We start from the raw sequence: 19,517 nt of genomic DNA, 5'->3' as shown, positions 1-19,517 counted from the left end.
TGTTTTTGTTAAAAAAAAAAAGTTGATTACTTTAGGGCAATGCCCTACAAAAAGTCATTTTAAGGGCTATTTATCTTAGTGTTAGGTATTAGGTTTTTTTTTTTATTATGGATACTGTAATTTATTATTTTTTGTAACTTTTTTTTTGCTATGGGTGTTTTTTTATTTTATGAGCCATATAGTTTAGTGTTAGGTATAATGGTGTTTTTTTAATTGTGGATACTGTAATTTATTATTTTTTGTATTTTTTTTTTTTTCTGTAAGTTTTTTTTTTTTGTAACTTAGTGGGGTTAGTTTAGAGGGGGGGATTACTTTAGAGGTGGGTTCCTTTAAAAGGGGGGATAGGTGTTAGGTAGAGTAAGGTTAGATTGCGTTCTGGGTTTGGCGTTTTATATTTTAAATGTATTATTATTTGCTTAGATTTTTATTTTTTGATAACTTAGAGGGTTTAGTTTAGAGGGGGTTAGGTGTTAGGTTAGTTTATGTTTGGGGTATATGGCAGCATAGCGTTTAGTAGTTAGATACTAGCGGTGGGTATATGGCAGCATAGGGGTTTATAGTTTGATACAAGTGGTGGGTTTGTGGTGGCATAGGGGTTTATAGTTAGAGACATAGGGGTTAATAGTTAGTTTATTGCAGTGGGTATATGGCAGTTAAAGGTTAGTTTATTGTGGTAGGTATATGGCGGTTAATAGTTAGTTTACTGTGATGGGTATATGGTGGTTAATAGTTTATTGCTATGGGCATGTGGCGGCATAGGGGTTAATAGTTACCGTCTTGCAGTGGGTATGTGGTGGTTAATAGTTAGTTTATTGTGGTGGGTATATGGCAGTTAATAGTTAGTTTATTGTGGTGGGTATATGGCGGTTAATAGTTAGTTTACTGTGATGAGTATATGGCGGTTAATAGTTTATTGTGATAGGTATGTTGCGGCATTGTGGTTAATAGTTAGAGATGTGTGGTGGGTATGTGGGGGCATAGAAGTCCATAGGATAGATACTTGCGATAGGTATGTGGCAGTTGAGGGGTTAATAGGATAGATACTTGCAATTGGTATGTGGCAGCATAGGGGTTAATAGCAACTTATAGTGATTATGTGATGGCATAGGGGTTAATAGGATAGATACTTGTGTTGGGTATGGGGCAGTTTAGATATTTATTAGTGTAGTATTAGTTTGTGATCATGGTGTATGTTGGTTTAGGTTATTAGGATTAGTGGTTAGGCATTGTAGTTCTATTCAAGGGATCCCTTTACTACACATTGCCAATATGGTTGGCGATGCTGGATGTTGTCTATAGCCAGCATAGCTGACCAATGGCATGTATAGTAAACACTTCTCAGCGATGCTGCTATGTCGAGAGCTTGGAATATTTAGCCAGGCTCATTTGACATTGCGGAGGATCACTTTGAATATTTCGCCACTTCATAGCACTTTCGATCATCGGGGCCTTAGAGAGACATACAACCTAATATCTTTGGTTTTGACGCTTAACATTTTAATTGAACACGTGTCACCTATTAGCATCCCTATACAATATCAAAAGACTTCAATCAACATACAGACCCTTTAATCTGAGATATAACCGCTAAACAGGGATAGGCAAGGTGTCCGTACACGGACACTGGTGTCCGTGACTGGCCCTTGCAGTGTCCGCCGCCCATTTTGCTGTGGGGAGGGAGGAGTAAGACAGATGAATACTGGTCCTGACTCCTCCTTAACACACGCGGCGCCACGTTTTGCAGGGTTGTGGCCACTCCAACATGATGCCGCTTAGTACCAGAAAATGACTCTGAGTGAGACAGAGAGAGAGGGAAGATTCAAGAAGCAAGCTGCCACTGTGTCCCTGGAGCTTTATATTCAAAGGTAAAGCACTTTGACCAGCACCTGCGGTTTATTATAAGTAGTATTTAAATAGAAAGAAAGCTATAGTAAGGTTGCGAATCATAACCTTAGTATATCTTTTCTTTCTGATTAAATAATAGGAAAGGGAAAATATTTAGTTTGAATAAAATTAGTGGCTTGTCAAGAGACTGCTAGCAATATTGGGTGATACTGGATGTGTATCTTCTGCATCTGTATAATAACACCCAGCTCTATACAAAGACACAGAAGTGACACTGGCACATGTGTATAGCCAGACAAGGGCTGGTTATAGGATCAGTGGTATCTGCATCAGTATAATAAAATTCAGCACTATAAAATAATAGTTTTAATTGTAAATGCACCTTGGTGTCCTTCACTAAAGGTCTTTACTTTAGAAAATGTCCGCCACAGCCTTGACTCGTGCCTATCCCTGCCGCTAAACCCCTGACATTGCCATTTTGTGTGTCAAGATTCATGCAGATTTTTTTTTTTATTATTCCAAAACGGCAAGAAAAATTGACACAGCTAACTCCAATTTTGGAATTATAATCACTGGGAAAACACTCTGAGGAAACCATCCAAAGTTTGGAAATTGTTATGTTTTGAAAACAAGTGTAAGATGGTGATCAACACCTATATAAGATTAGAGGTCAGACCTCTGGTTAATTAAAAAAGGGTTTAAAGTGAAGGGATGTAGGGTGTAAGAAAAAAAACGGCACTGAAATGTGCCTTTACATTGCAGTCTATAGGGACTATGCTTTTACTTTAAATATATATGTATATGCTTATATACATATATATGTATGTGTTAATATGTGAATAACCACACATATAAACAAATAAATATATATGTATATGCTTATATACATATATATTTATGTGTTAATATGTGAATAACCACACATATAAAACATAAATATATGTATATATTCATATACATATATATTTTAAATTTGCTGCCCAAGTCTCCGTGACTTACCCCCAGTGCTGCGCTAGGTTCTTTTCCGCGTTTCACGGCATGAGAACACGCCTCCCATTGGAGCCTATGGAGCATGCTCTCATGAGCGCAAGGCTTCCAGGCATTGTGAACGTGAGGTTGTGTTCGCATTGCCCTTAACTTGTCATACCAGCGCACATTTGCATGCACTGGTATTTCTGAGTGGAGTGCAAATTTTGTGCTCCACTCGTTATCTAGGCCTTAGTAAGGTATTTTGTTACAAATGTATTTCTAGTTGATATTATTACTATAAAAAACTTCACTATTTCATCATACACAATATCAGTGACTGAACTGTACTTATCTTTTTTTTTTAGCATTAAAGGTATACAACTGTGTGTGGAATAATACAAACTATCACAAGGGAGCAATTAGAAAAAGAAATGTTCTGCATTCCCTACTGATCAGTTTGAGTATAAGAAAATATATAAATACTTGGAAAAACTCATGGCATAAAACGGAACAAAAAACGTGCAACTTTTTGTTTCTGGAGGTAAGCGAAGTGTAACTATTTTTTTCCTAAGGTTTAACTTTTTTGATAAACATTTGTTTTGATTTGTTAAAAACACATAACATAAGAAATTTAGCAACTGTATGAAATATTTTATATGTAATTAACAACTTAAATATTATTTAGAAAACATTCAGTAACTTAAAAAAGGGTAATAAAATATATGAGGAATATTACTATCCTGTAATATATTCTAATATATCATCCCAGCTAAAATGCATCCATATATTATTATTCAAAACCACCTGGATTGATAGGGAAAATCATTTGCTAATGACTTACTGAAGTGCTGTATATGTGCAGATAAGCATAAAAGGCTTCAATTTCTCTTTTTTCTAAGTAACATTTGCTCTAATACACTGAATGTAAGTTTAAAGTCCTAACCTAATTTAAAAAAAAAATAATCATTATGTGCTTAGAACAAGAGCCTACAAAATAGATACCTATTTTGTTCTCATGTACATCATTAAATGTCATTATGATGGTGCCAAGTTTATACTTTTACCATTCTTTATTTTCCACTATAACATTAAACAATAAATCACTCACAGCTGAGACATATTATAACCGTGCGTTAAAGCCATCTTAATTTTTTGCAAGCAATTAATTTAACATCAATTTGGTGCTATATCTATAAGTTACTCAATCTAATAATATATCTAATAATATATCTAATAATATACAGTATCTAATAATATATTGGGCTAGATTACAAGCAGGCACATTATATTTGTATTAAAAGTTGAAAGTAAATGTGTTTGTTCGAACAGAATCTAATTCAATGCGCATCAGGTTAGCAAGACTAAAGACCTTGCGTAAATAGTTAGGGATAAAATAAAAGTTGCACCTAACACAACATATATAAATTAAAATAAACAATTACACCCATATAAACACTATCTGATAAAAAATATTCATGTAAATACTAATATTTTTTTATAATGGGTTAGAAGATATATGGTATATAGCCATGTATTTGACTGAAACGGCTATTGTATGTGTGTGTGTGTATATATATATATATATATATATATATATATATATATACACAATATATATATATACAATATATATATATATATATATATATATATATATATATATATATATATATTTTGTACAAATGAAGGATTATAAATAGATTATCGCCAGCACAAACTTATTTCCAGCTAATTACTCCACATACTGTGTCATAACAAGGAGAGACATACCCAGATAGTGTTCAAAATCTAATTATTTTAAATAGCAAACACCAGAGACATTTGACAGTCTGCTTTTTATAAATACAAAGAAGCAAGGACTAAGTGCAAATAATGGGGTACCGCAAGACCTAGTTCCATATATTAATCATGCATTAAACTTACAATAAGAATGCAATACAACATGGTATATAGGGGGTATAACCATAACCAAAATTTAAAGAACATATGAGCTGAGTATAGAGATATGTTAGTTCAGCGTCCCAAATTGACGGTGCAATCAAGCAACCGCTCAGAATACAGTCCTATGGACATACATTTCAGAAGATCATTATCAGATATCCACAGTCCCGTAAGGAAAAGTAGCCAGTTAGGGAGTTATCAGAATAACAGTTTGTCTCACCAATGTGTCAGTAGATCTCCTCTGATTCTGTAGCCTCCGGCTACTCTTACCACACTTTGTTAGTGCACGCCTCTGGATCCTTGTGCTGCTGTCGGCTATGCCTGCCGTCAACCTAATAGTTGGATACTGCACACTGATCTCCATTATTACGTAGTCGGCTCAACACGCCGTTCACCAAAAATCTTGGATGCTGCTAGATGCTGCTGGCGTTTCAAAGTAGATGTGACTGGGCGGGATTCTGTGTTCAGCGGTTAGTATATCCCATACACTTTGCAACAAAGTTACCAAGCTTCAAACATCAAGGTGCTATAGCCCACATTGAGTTTCCAGTGGGCGTAGCAATTTCTTCACGCAACATACGTTTCACCTGCTAGTGCTCAGGCTTTCTCAAGCGTCATAATTACCTGAGGCTAATGTACTGCCTTTTATTCATAATGGATTTTTGCTATTAGTCAGTGGTGAAATAGGTAATCGCAGGCTGTCAGGTGTCTCTATATTCAGCAGTATCGCCCAATTAAAGGCATATCGCTTAAGGAGTGGGAACTATGGTGACTGAATTCAACCAAAACTATTATTGTTAACTTTACTCTCTTACCTCACCTCTTACATATTTGGAGAGTTCAATAGCTGCAGTTAATGTAATACAAGATACAAAATAAACAAAATAAAATAAAATGATATAAAGTAAATAGTAATTTTGGCTCTAGCTTGTCATTACTCAGCGAGGAATGGTGCATAATTAATTTCTTCATTGAGACCCATTGGCTGCAGGGAATTCAAATTGAATATCCACTTACATTCAGCTTTTAACAGATGATTATCAATGTCACCTCCTCTAATTAAATTGATCAGCTCTAAGCCCATCCATCTAAGATCAACATCACTGCTATTATGACATTCCGCAAAGTGTCTAGCTACTCCACTAGTTTTAACCCTTTCTTTTAAAATGTCCCTACGATGCTCCTTAATTCTCTCATGCACCTCTCTGTAAGTTTACCCGATATAGAATTTTGGACAAGAGTAAGAAACAAGGTAGACAACCCCCTCACTTTTACATGTAATATGTCCCTTAATTCTGAAGGTTTTTCCCTCAGTATTAGAGACTTTATTTCCCCTCATCATAAATTTACAAACAATGCATTTTCCACAAATGACTGAACCACTACACTTCTTTCTTTTGCTTAACCAATTTTGTTTCTCACTTGTTGCAGGATTGATAAAGTGACTATGGACTAGTTTGTCCTTCAAGGAAGGTGCCCTACAGGCAGTTAGCGATGGGTAATCACCTACAATTTTCCTCACCTCACTATCAATAGTTAATACTTTCCAGTGTTTACTCAAAATATACCTGATATCTAACCATTTATTATTGTAAGTCGAAGTAAATCTTACAATACTTTCTTTTTGTTTGGTGTCATTATATAGTAACTCTTCTCTTGGTGTATGGTAGGCACGTTGATACCCCTTATTAATACTGTTTCTAGAGTAGCCACGCTTTTGAAATCTCACCTTTTGATCATAGGCATGTTCTCTAAATTTAGCCTTAGTTGAACAGTTTCGCCGATGCCTTAAAAATTGTCCTATCGGGATTGAATTAATTTGAGATGGTGGATGGTGGCTACTCGCCTGTAATAAAGCATTAGCTGCTGTCGGCTTCCTATATGATTCAGTAATTAATTGATCATTCAATTTAGTGATTCTCAAATCTAGAAAGGTTAATTCATTAATACTATATGAATATGTAAATTTCAGGTTTCATTCATTCTGGTTCAATTTAGTCATAAATTCATGTAGTTCATTTACTGTTCCTTTCCATAGTAATAGGGCATCGTCAATATACCTAATCCAAAGATCAATTTTATTTTCAATTTCTGTAGAAGAATCCAAAATATTCTCCATCTCCCACTTCCCGAGGTATAAACAGGCATATTGTGATATCCCTTTAAGACTTTCTGACTATCAGCACTTCCTCCTATTTAAGGAAGTGCTTTTCCATTACTCAGTGCCTGAAAATTAAAGTGGATTCTCTCATCCTGTGTTCCTGCTCATTTCAAGCAGTGTACTTTTTCCTTTCAGGTCTTAACTATTTTATTTTTGAAGGCTGTTTGTGTCTCATAGTTGCTGCACTTCTTTCCTGATTCTTTTGGACTGATACTTCTAATCATATCCCTACGCTACCGGAACTCAATCCACTCGCGGCTGAAGCCGCACTCACACAAGCTGCTACCGGGACGCCGCTCTCAACTAATCTCCGGTTTAGCACTTACTCTGCTGATATTACCGCTCTCCACGCTACACCATCGCTTCTGGGGAAATCTGGATTTGTCACCACGCTGGTTTGGGTATCGTATTGTATACAAAGCATAAGGTTTCCAAATATAACGCTAAGTGTCTTTACTTACCTGAGGTGTATTACACTGAATTAACCTCCTCCTTGCTGGTCAATATTGCGTGTGTGTTGGAACATTGTATATATATTTTAGAGTGTTTGTGTGAGTGTGTGAAGCTTAAGGAAAGATACTTGAACATTACTTTATCTAGAGTTGAACTCTATCACTTCGTTTCTTATCCTGAATATAAAGGATTTGTCCTCATTTTTTCTTTATCGATAATATTAAGGAATCATTGCTTATATTATAGAGGCTTAATAAGTTTCTCTCATAAGATTTATTATTATCTTACATTGAGGATTATACCATACATTTCACTTCAATTACTAAAAGTAAATGCTCACCTTGTACATGCTAGTAGAATAAGTTATATTTACTTGCTGTTTACAAGAATAGAGCTACATTCCATTTATTTTATTTTTTATTATTATTCTCTGAAGTTTGGTGAGACTAAATTATCACAGAATTTTCAGGCCTAAAAGTTTTTTTTTTATTGTTTTTGGGAAGATGGATCCCAATGAAATTAAAAATGAATTTTCTAATATTCATCAAAAACTAGAATATCTTGCTAGAGCCTTAACAGAGGTACAAACTGAAAATAAAGCACTCAAAACCTTAAGAAAAGATTGTATGTCAGGGAAAGAAGCAGGATTTGCTGAACCTCACATACAATACCCACAACCCTTCTCTGGCAAGCGCAGCGAATTCAGGGATTTTAAAAGTGCATGCAAACTTCTTTTCTCACTTAGACCTAAAACATACCATAGTGAAAGGATAAAGGTCTGTACCACTATTTCCTTCCTCCAGGGGGAGCCACGCTCCTGGGCCAATAGATTCTTTGAAAGTGAACATCCAATATTAGATTCGCTTGAAGAATTTTTTCTAGCCATGACTGCCTTGTATGAGGATTCCCACACTCAAATAACAGCTGAAAATAAACTAAGATCTATGAGACAGGGGAAAAGAAACATTGAAGAATATATTACTGAATTCCAAATGTGGATAGATGACTCTCAATGGAACGAGATCAGCTTAAAGAACCAATTCAGATTGGGTCTCTCTGAATCCCTTAAAGATGAATTGTCACGATTAGAGATGCCTGACACACTGAATGGTTTGATGAAATTAAGCACCACTTTGGACCGAAGGTTACGTGAAAGAAAGGCTGAAAGAGCTTCCTATGAAGTTGTGCCCAGACGTTCCTATCCCTGTTCTACAACCATGGAAAAAACTGTTTCAAACCAGGTTCCTATGGAAATTGGAACTATAAGGGGTCCTCTAACCCCAGAAGAAAAAGCCAGACGCAGATTAGAAAATCTCTGTCTTTATTGTGGACAAAAGGACCACTCCGTCACAAATTGACCATCTCTACTGAGACAGAAAAAGGGTAAGGGTAGTTTCAATCACAATATTTTTCACATTACCCAAAATCCACATCTCACTCTCACCTTTTCTTTACAGTGGGATCAGAAAAACGTGCAATCTAACGCTTTGATTGATTCTGGGGCGTCAGGAAATTATATAGATATAGCATATGTTAAGCTTAATAAAATTCCAACTGTTGTCAAAACACATCCTGTTTCAGTTAAACTTATTGATGGTTCTATTATACAACAGGGCCCCATTACCCATCAGACAATCCCTTTACTCATAACAACTGACCAAGGACATTCCGAATATATTACTTTTGACCTCATACCTATCTACATGCATACTATCATCTTAGGTTTTAGCTGGTTACAAATACATAATCCTCATATTGTCTGGTCATCACCACAAGTAATCTTTGACTCTGACTATTGTATAAAGACTTGTTTTCCATATCAGGTAATCTCTACTATAGAACATGAGCTGCCTCAAATTTATCAGGACCTGGCAGAGGTGTTTGACCTCAAGGAGGCAGAAAACCTCCCACCACATAGGGAATTTGACTGTCCCATTGATTTAATACCGGGATCTCAAATACCACATGGAAAGATTTACCCTCTTTCACAAGAAGAATTGGTATATCTAAGATCATATTTAGATGAAAACCTGCGAAAAGGGTTCATCTCACACTCAACATCCCCTGCTGCTGCAGGACTGTTTTTAGTACGCAATAAAGATGGAACAATAAGACCGATTATTGACTACAGGGCATTGAATGAAATAACAATCAAAAATAGGTATCCTCTACCTCTCATACCAGAGTTACTCGAAAGATTAAATGAGGCCACGATCTACTCAAAATTAGATCTAAAGGGCGCTTATAATCTTATTCGCATAAAGGAAGGACACGAATGGAAAACTGCGTTCAGAACCCGTTATGGTCTTTTCCAGTATAACGTAATGCCCTTTGGTCTAAGCAATGCTCCCGCAACCTTCCAACATTTTATCAACGAGATTTTTCATGATCTAATGGATATCTGTGTCATCATATATCTAGATGATATTCTGATTTATTCGAAATCTCCCATAGAACATGAAAAACATGTTAGGTGGGTTCTTACTCGTCTCAAGGAGCATAAGTTATATGCAAAGTTGGAAAAATGTGTTTTCCATGTCTCTAAAATAAAGTTTTTGGGTTATATACTTACCCCAAATAAAATAGAAATGGATCCTGAAAAAGTAGCCGCAATTAAAGACTGGCCTATACCCACTACAGTAAAAGCATTACAGCGATTTATTGGTTTCGCAAATTATTACCGTAAATTTATTAAAAACTTCTCCTCAGTGATAAAACCACTAACACAATTAACTAGTATAAAACAGCGCTTTAAGTGGTCTGAACAAGCCCAGAAGACTTTTGATAGTCTTAAGGAAATGTTCACAACAGCTCCAATACTAACACTGCCTAATTTTGATCAACAATTCCTGTTGGAAGTTGATGCATCGAACACAGGCATTGGAGCTATTCTTTCCCAACAAAATAAGGAGACAGGTGAAGTTCATCCCATTGCGTTCTATTCAAGAACTTTGACTTGTGCTGAAGCTAACTATAGTGTTGGAGACAAAGAACTCCTTGCTATTAAGTGTTCACTAGAACAATGGAGACACCTACTAGAAGGATCAGTAATTCCATTTCTTATTTATACTGATCATAAAAATTTAGAATACTTAAAGAAGAATAAGACTTTAACAGCTAGACAAGCAAGGTGGTCACTTTTTTTAGATCGCTTTAACTTTTTAATAACTTATAAACCTGGGAGTCAAAACACAAAGGCATATGCACTTTCTCGTATTCATGAGTTACTTCCTCATGAACAACCTAACTTCACTATCCCTCCAGAAAAGATAATAGGTACCTTAACACCTTTAGAAGAAGAGATTTACACTGCTCTAAAACATGATTCAATACCACTACAGAATTGTTCTAAAGATCCTACTACAGGTCTTTTTTATCATGAGGAAAAGTTATACATACCTGAAAAAATAAGGTCTTCCATTCTCACACATACCCATGATGACACCATATCTGGTCACCCAGGTATACAGAAAACCATTGAACTTACCCGTTGTAAGTTTTGGTGGCCAGGGATGAATAAATACATTTATGATTACGTCTCTAGGTGTGAGAATTGCGCTAGAAATAAAATTGAACATAAAAAACCCATAGGGTTACTTAGACCTCTGCCCATTCCAGATAAACCATGGAGTACTATTGCCATGGATTTTATAGTGGAGTTACCTGCATCACAACAATATAACACTATCATGGTAGTAGTCGACCATTTAACAAGACTGGCACATTTTATTCCACTCAAGGGATTACCAACTGCCATGACTACAGCCAAAGTATTTCTTGATCAGGTTGTAAGACTACACGGTTTACCCTCTGATATTATTACTGATAGGGGTACCCAATTCACCTCTTCCTTCTGGAGATCTTTGTGTAAGCTACTGAAAATTGATCATCGTTACACTACTGCTTTCCATCCACAGACAAATGGGTTGACAGAAAGACTGAACCAAACCATTGAACACTTTTTACGTTGTTATATTTCACATTTACAAGATGACTGGCTAATTTACCTTCCAATGGCAGAATTTACTCATAATAATTCATTGTGTTCCTCAACCAAAACATCCCCCTTTTTCGCAACTTATGGGTACCATCCTAACACTATAACCTTGTCCCACAAAACAGTGAATTCCCCTTCAGCTTTAGATTTTTCTTCCAAACTTCAAGATAGATTGAAAGTATTGAAAACACATCTAGCTGAGGCTAAGGAATACCAAAAGAAATACTATGATCGGAAACATTCGATTGGACCTGAATATAAAATAGGTGACTTAGTGTTACTCTCTACTAAAAATCTCAAACTTCAGGTCCCCAGCAAGAAATTGGCTAACCAGTTCCTGGGACCCTACCCTGTAGAGCAGATAATAAATCCCAATGTGGTCAAGCTCACGTTACCCAAGGATTACAAGTTTCATCCCACCTTCCATATTTCATTATTGAAACCTTTTCATTCAATGACACGCACGGCAGTTGATCTTCCGCCTCCTATCTCAGTGGATCTTCAAGAGGAATTTGAAGTTGAATCGATACTGGATTCTAGGATTCGACGAAACAAATTAGAATATCTCATCAGATGGAAGGGTTATGGTCCAGAGGATGATTCCTGGCATCTTCATTCAGAAGTTCATGCCCCTCGTCTGGTGAAGTCATTTCATCACCGTTACCCCCTTAAACCTGGTCTGGAATCCCCGGGGGTGATTCCCTGAGAAGGGGGGGATGTGATATCCCTTTAAGACTTTCTGACTATCAGCACTTCCTCCTATTTAAGGAAGTGCTTTTCCATTACTCAGTGCCTGAAAATTAAAGTGGATTCTCTCATCCTGTGTTCCTGCTCATTTCAAGCAGTGTACTTTTTCCTTTCAGGTCTTAACTATTTTATTTTTGAAGGCTGTTTGTGTCTCATAGTTGCTGCACTTCTTTCCTGATTCTTTTGGACTGATACTTCTAATCATATCCCTACGCTACCGGAACTCAATCCACTCGCGGCTGAAGCCGCACTCACACAAGCTGCTACCGGGACGCCGCTCTCAACTAATCTCCGGTTTAGCACTTACTCTGCTGATATTACCGCTCTCCACGCTACACCATCGCTTCTGGGGAAATCTGGATTTGTCACCACGCTGGTTTGGGTATCGTATTGTATACAAAGCATAAGGTTTCCAAATATAACGCTAAGTGTCTTTACTTACCTGAGGTGTATTACACTGAATTAACCTCCTCCTTGCTGGTCAATATTGCGTGTGTGTTGGAACATTGTATATATATTTTAGAGTGTTTGTGTGAGTGCGTGAAGCTTAAGGAAAGATACTTGAACATTACTTTATCTAGAGTTGAAATCTATCACTTCGTTTCTTATCCTGAATATAAAGGATTTGTCCTCATTTTTTCTTTATCGATAATATTAAGGAATCATTGCTTATATTATAGAGGCTTAATAAGTTTCTCTCATAAGATTTATTATTATCTTACATTGAGGATTATACCATACTTTTCACTTCAATTACTAAAAGTAAATGCTCACCTTGTACATGCTAGTAGAATAAGTTATATTTACTTGCTGTTTACAAGAATAGAGCTACATTCCATTTATTTTATTTTTTATTATTATTCTCTGAAGTTTGGTGAGACTAAATTATCACACATATGTGGGGGCACAACATGAGTCATTCAGCAGCTAATACTTTATTACAGGCGAGTAGCCACCATCCACCATCTCAAATTAATTCAATCCCGATAGGACAATTTTTAAGGCATTGGCGAAACTGTTCAACTAAGGCTAAATTTAGAGAACATGCCTATGATCAAAAGGTGAGATTTCAGAAGCGTGGCTACTCTAGAAACAGTATTAATAAGGGGTATCAACGTGCCTACCAGACACCAAGAGAAGAGTTACTGTATAATGACACCAAACAAAAAGAAAGTATTGTAAGATTTACTTCGACTTACAATAATAAATGGTTAGATATCAGGTCTATTTTGAGTAAACACTGGAAAGTATTAACTATTGATAGTGAGGTGAGGAAAATTGTAGGTGATTACCCATCACTAACTGCCTGTAGGGCACCTTCCTTCAGGATTAAGGGACATATTACATGTAAAAGTGAGGGGGTTGTCTACCTTGTTTCTTGCTCTTGTCCGAAATTCTATATCGGAAAAACTTACAGAGAGGTGCATGAGAGAATTAAGGAGCATCGTAGGGACATTTTAAAAGAAAGGGTTAAAACTAGTGGAGTAGCTAGACACTTTGCGGAATGTCATAATAGCAGTGATGTTGATCTTAGATGGATGGGCTTAGAGCTGATCAATTTAATTAGAGGAGGTGACTGATAATCATCTGTTAAAAGCTGAATGTAAGTGGATATTCAATTTGAATTCCCTGCAGCCAATGGGTCTCAATGAAGAAATTAATTATGCACCATTCCTTGCTGAGTAATGACAAGCTAGAGCCAAAATTACTATTTACTTTATATCATTTTATTTTATTTTGTTTATTTCCCATCTTGTATTACATTAACTGCAGCTATTGAACTCTCCAAATATGTAAGAGGTGAGATAAGAGAGTAAAGTTAACAATAATAATTTTGGTTGAATTCAGTCACCATAGTTCCCACTCCTTAAGCGATATGCCTTTAATTGGGCGATACTGCTGAATATAGAGACACCTGACAGCCTGCGATTACCTATTTTACAGCTGACTAATAGCAAAAATCCATTATGAATAAAAGGCAGTACCTCAGCCTCAGGAAAGCCTGAGCACTAGCAGGTGAAACGTACGTTGCGTGAAGCAATTGCTACTCCCACTGGAAACTCAATGTGGGCAGTAGCACCTTGATGTTTGAAGATTGGTAACTTTGTTGCAAAGTGTATGGGATATACTAAACGCTGAACACAGAATCCCGCCCGGTCACATCTACTTTGAAACGCCAGCAGCATCTAGCAGCATCCAAGATTTTTGGTGAACGGCGTGTTGAGCCGACTGCGTAATAACGGAGATCAGTGTGCAGTATCCAACTATTAGGTTGACGGCAGGCATAGCCGACAGCAGCACAAGGATCCGGAGGCGTGCACTAAAAAAGTGTGGTAAGAGTAGCCGGAGGCTACAGAGTCAGAGGAGATCTACTGATACATTGGTGAGACAAACTGTTATTCTGATGACTCCCTAACTGGCTACTTTTCCTTACGGGACTGTGGATATCTGATAATGAGCTTCTGAAATGTATGTCCATAGGAATGTATTCTGAGCGGTTGCTTGATTGCACCGTCAATTTGGGACGCTGAACTAACATATCTCTATACTCAGCTCATATGTTCTTTAAATTTTGGTTATGGTTATACCCCCTATATACCATGTTGTATTGCATTCTTATTGTAAGTTTAATGCATAATTAATATATGGAACTAGGTCTTGGGGTACCCTATTATTTGCACTTAGTCCTTGCTTCTTTGTATTTATAAAAAGCAGACTGTCAAATGTCTCTGGTGTAGGCTATATAAAATAATTTGATTTTGAACACTATCTGGGTATGTCTCTCCTTATTATGACACAGTATGTGGAGTAATTAGCTGGAAATAAGTTTGTGCTGGCTATAATCTATTTATAATCCTTCATTTGTACAAATTATCAATTTTAGATTACCGTGCACTAATTGGGTCACCACATGATTCATAAAGGGGCCCAATTAATACTTAGTAGCAAAGACACTATTACCTTAAGCTGGCAACCTATTTAAACATATATATATATATATATATATATATATATATATATATATATATATACACAGTAATTTTATATATATATATATATATACACACAAACACACACACACACACACACACACATATATATACATATATATATACTGTGTATATATATATATATATATATATATATATATATGTATATATACATACACACACACAGTATCCCACAAAAGTGAGTGCACCCCTCACATTTTTGTAAATATTTTATTGTATCTTTTCATGTGACAACACTGAAGAAATTACACTTTGCTACAATGCAAAGTAGTGAGTGTAAAGCCTGTATACCAGTTTACATTTGCTGTCCCCTCAAAATAACTCAACACACAGCCATTAATGTCTAAACGGTTGGCAACAAAAAAGAGTACACCCCTAAGTGGAAATGTCCAAATTAGGCCCAATTAGCCATTTTCCCTCCCCGGTGTCATGTGACTCGTTTGTGTTACAAGGTCTCAGGTGTGAATGGGAAACAAGTGTGTTAAATTTGATGTTATCGCTCTCACACTCCCTCATACTGGTCACTGGAAGTTCAACATGGCACCTCATGGCAAATAATTCTCTGAAGATCTGAAAAAGAATAATTGCTGCTCTACATAAAGATGGTCTAGGCTATAAGTAGATTGCCAAGACCCTGAAACTGAGCTGCAGCAAGGTGGGCAAGACCATACAGCGGTTTCACAGGACAGGTTCCACTCAGAACAGGCCTCACCATGGTAGACCAAAGAAGTTGAGTGCACCAGCTCAGCGTCATATCCACAGGCTGTCTTTGGGAAATAGATGTATGAGTGCTGCCAGCATTGCTGCAGAGGTTGACGGGGTGGGGGGTCAGCCTGTCAGTACTCAGACCATAAGCTGCACACTGCATCAAATTGGTCTGCATGGCTGTTGTTCCAGAAGGAAGCCTCTTCTAAAGATGATGCACAAGAAAGCCCACAAACAGTTTGCTGAAGACAAGCAGACTAAGGACATAGATTACAGGAACCATGTCCTGTGGTCCAATGAGACCAAGATAAACTTATTTAGTTCAGATGGTGTCAAGCATGGGTGGCGGCAACTAGGTGAGGAGTACACAGACAAGTGTGCCTTGCCTACAGTCAAGCATGGTGGTGGGAGTGTCATAGTCTGGGCCTGCATGAGTGCTGTCAGCACTGTGGAGCTACAGTTCATTGAGGGAACCATGAATACCAACATGTACTGTGACATACTGAAGCAGAGCATGATCCCCTCCCTTCGGAGACTGGGCCGCAGGGCAGTATTCCAACATAATAAAGACCCCAAACACACCTCTAAGACGAACACTGCCTTGCTAAAGAAGCTGAGGGTAAAGATGATGGACTGGTCAAGCATGTCTCCAGACTTAAACCCTATTGAGCATCTGTGAGGCATCCTTAAATGGAATGTGGTGGAGCACAAGGTATCTAACATCCACCAGCTCCATGATGTCATCATGGAGGAGTGAAAGAGGACTCCAGTGGCAACCTGTGAAGCTCTGGTGAACGCCATGCCCAAGAGGGTTAAGGCAGTGCTGGAAAATAATGGTGGCCACACAAAATATTGACACTGGGCCCAATTTGGACATTTCCACTTAGGGGTGTACTCACTTTTGTTGCCAACGGTTTAGACATTAATGGCTGTGTGTTGAGTTATTTTGAGGGGACAGCAAATTTACACTGTTATACAGGCTGTACACTCACTACCTTACATTGTAGCAAAGTGTCATTTCTTGAGTACATATAAACATATATATAGACAGACAGATACATACATATTTATAAATATCAAATAAAATTTTTTTTTCCTGTATGTGAGGAACATTGGAATGCGAAATGAATAACTTCTTTGGGGTTAGCGTAAGCAATTAGTGTTAGTTTCTTCTTCTTCTGCACTCTCGATTGATGTCTAAGGGGAGAAAAAGTTAGTACGTCGGGTTTTTGGTCATGTGCAAAAGTTTTACTTTCAACTTGTAATTTGCTTGCTAACCTGCGTGCATATATTTGTGGTAGCAATAACTAGCCACTTGTAATAGCTGGTTAATTATTGCGTACCCGCAAACAGACACATTTGCTCATTTGCGGGCGAAGAATAAATTAGAGCTCCACTTGTAATTTAGCCCTGTATTTGTAGAAGAGCATGTGCTTTCAGTAAATATTTCTAGTTTATAAGAATAAAAAAACGCAGAAGTCACCTATAATTCATAACTGTTTTTTTTATGTAATTTTCTGTAGTATACAAGGTAAAGAATATCATGCAAGCTGTAATCTTTATAAACTTTGAAATAAAACACTTATGATTATACATTTAACATTAATCCACCTTCACAAACAACAAAGTTTAGGATTCTGTAGTTATTTTTTAGATGCAAATTGGGTATGGAAAATTAGAAAATGCAGTTTTTTATTTTTTTTTTACTTTGTGCTGTTCTAGGCTCTAGGAAATGTGCTCACCCAGATCCCTTGTACACCTCCAACAATTTTATCTCATAAATGCTATGTATATTTCTCACGATCAGAGACTAGCAGTCCTGCAAATCCACTAAAAAAACAGAAAGGATTGATTTGTGATAAAAATAATAAAACATTTGGAAAATATAGAGGTGAGAAAGCATCACGTCAATGAACTATCCAACAAACATCTTTATAATAATCTATTATTCTTTCTGTTTCTAGGGAAATATATATTTGGTTCTTTGAAATCAGCGGAAAATGTCTGTAACTTTTTTCTCCTGGGTTTTCAAGACTTGAATGATTTAAAGATTATCCTCTTTTTTTTATTTATGATCATTTATATTTTTACAATGTCTGGTAATCTTCTCATCATTTTATTGGTGGTAACCACTTATCGTCTTCATTATCCAATGTACTATTTCCTCTGCAATTTATCGTTATCTGAAATTATTTTTACAACAAATATTGTTCCAAATATGTTACATAATTTGTTATCGGGAGATGGTTCAATAACTGTACGTGAATGTCGCACACAATACTTTTTCTTTAGCTCTTCAGCAACTACAGAATGTTTTCTGCTTGCCATTATGTCTTATGATCGATATTTTGCAATATGCAACCCACTGCATTATACATCTTTAATGAACTTCAGCTATTGTGCCTATCTGGTTATATGGTGTTGGCTAACAAGCTTTTTCATAACAACATTAACTCTGATTTTGCTAAGTCAGTTATATTATTGTGGTCCCAATATAATAAATAAATATTTTTGTGATCATATGGCTCTTATAGAGCTGTCTTGCTCAGATACTTCCATAGTTGAAATAGAGACTTTTTTTTTTGCTTCTGCAATAATACTGTTACCTTTTATTTTTATTGTTATTACATATGTCGTTATTATTCATACTATATTCAAGATCCCTTCCTTGACTGGTAGAAAAAAAGCTTTCTCCACCTGTAGTTCTCACCTTTCAGTAGTATGCACATATTATGGATCACTGATTGCTCTTTATGTGTCACCTTCTCAAAGAAAATACTTAAATGTTAGCACATTATTATCCTTGATGTATACGATAGTCACTCCTTTGTTAAACCCTGTAATTTACAGTTTAAGAAATCAAGAACTTCAGACAGCATTAATTAAAGCCATAAGGAACTTAAATTTGTTTTCAAAATAATAATAAAAATACAACATATACATTAATTTTACTTTTTATTGGAGTAGCCAGACACATATGTAGTGTACTTGCCTATACCATAATTTAGCATTGTTAGTTCAAATTTGTATTACATGAGAAAATAAATATTCACAATGCCATATTCTGATGCAATAGCTTTAAAAAAACAATATAAATATGCATTACATATACTTAAAAAGGACTTTGGGGCATATTTAACATAGTGCGAGCGGACATGATACAATGTAACGTATCATGTCCCCTGCATAGGCTGTCGGCATTTATCATTGCACCAGCAGTTCTTGTGAACTGCTGGTGCAATGCCGCCCCCTGCAGATTTATGGCCAATCGGCCGCTAGCAGGGGGTGTCAATCAACCCGATCGTATTCCATTGGGTTGATTTCTGTCCGCGGCCTCCGAACAGGCGGACAAGTTATGGAGCAGCGGTCTTTAGATATGGAGCTTGATAAATAGGCCCCATGTATGCTCTCAAATAAAAGAATACTGTTATTTGTCAAATCTTACACAACTCCCACTCCTCTTCCCTAGATTTTAAAATTACAAATCAGGTTAGTGTGCATGATACATCATCTGAGCTTTACATTTTTGCATTTTTACACAGTTTTAAAGTTACACAAAATATATTTAAAAAAATAATTTAACAATAATATAGAGCAAGGCAGCCACAGCAAAAATGTAGTTCCTGCTTTGTATCATGCACCCTAACCTCAAGCACATTATACAGCTGTAACATAATAGGCAATCTTA

General features: G+C 36.5%; 1 protein-coding gene across 1 annotated transcript in view; it reads left to right on the top strand.

Moving 5' to 3' along the window:
• LOC128646999 (olfactory receptor 11A1-like) overlaps window positions 1–18,749 on the top strand; it is a 39,464-nt gene extending 20,715 nt beyond the window's left edge. The window contains exons 3-4 of the mRNA XM_053699809.1: window positions 17,552–17,720; window positions 17,794–18,749. Of these exons, the coding sequence (XP_053555784.1) occupies window positions 17,552–17,720; window positions 17,794–18,749 (1,125 nt within the window). The remainder of the gene's footprint in view (window positions 1–17,551; window positions 17,721–17,793) is intronic.
• The last annotated feature ends 768 nt before the right edge of the window (window positions 18,750–19,517 follow it).

Source organism: Bombina bombina, chromosome 2, assembly GCF_027579735.1.
Source record: "Bombina bombina isolate aBomBom1 chromosome 2, aBomBom1.pri, whole genome shotgun sequence".
NCBI lineage: Eukaryota > Metazoa > Chordata > Amphibia > Anura > Bombinatoridae > Bombina > Bombina bombina.
This window is presented reverse-complemented; position numbering and strand designations above follow the sequence as displayed.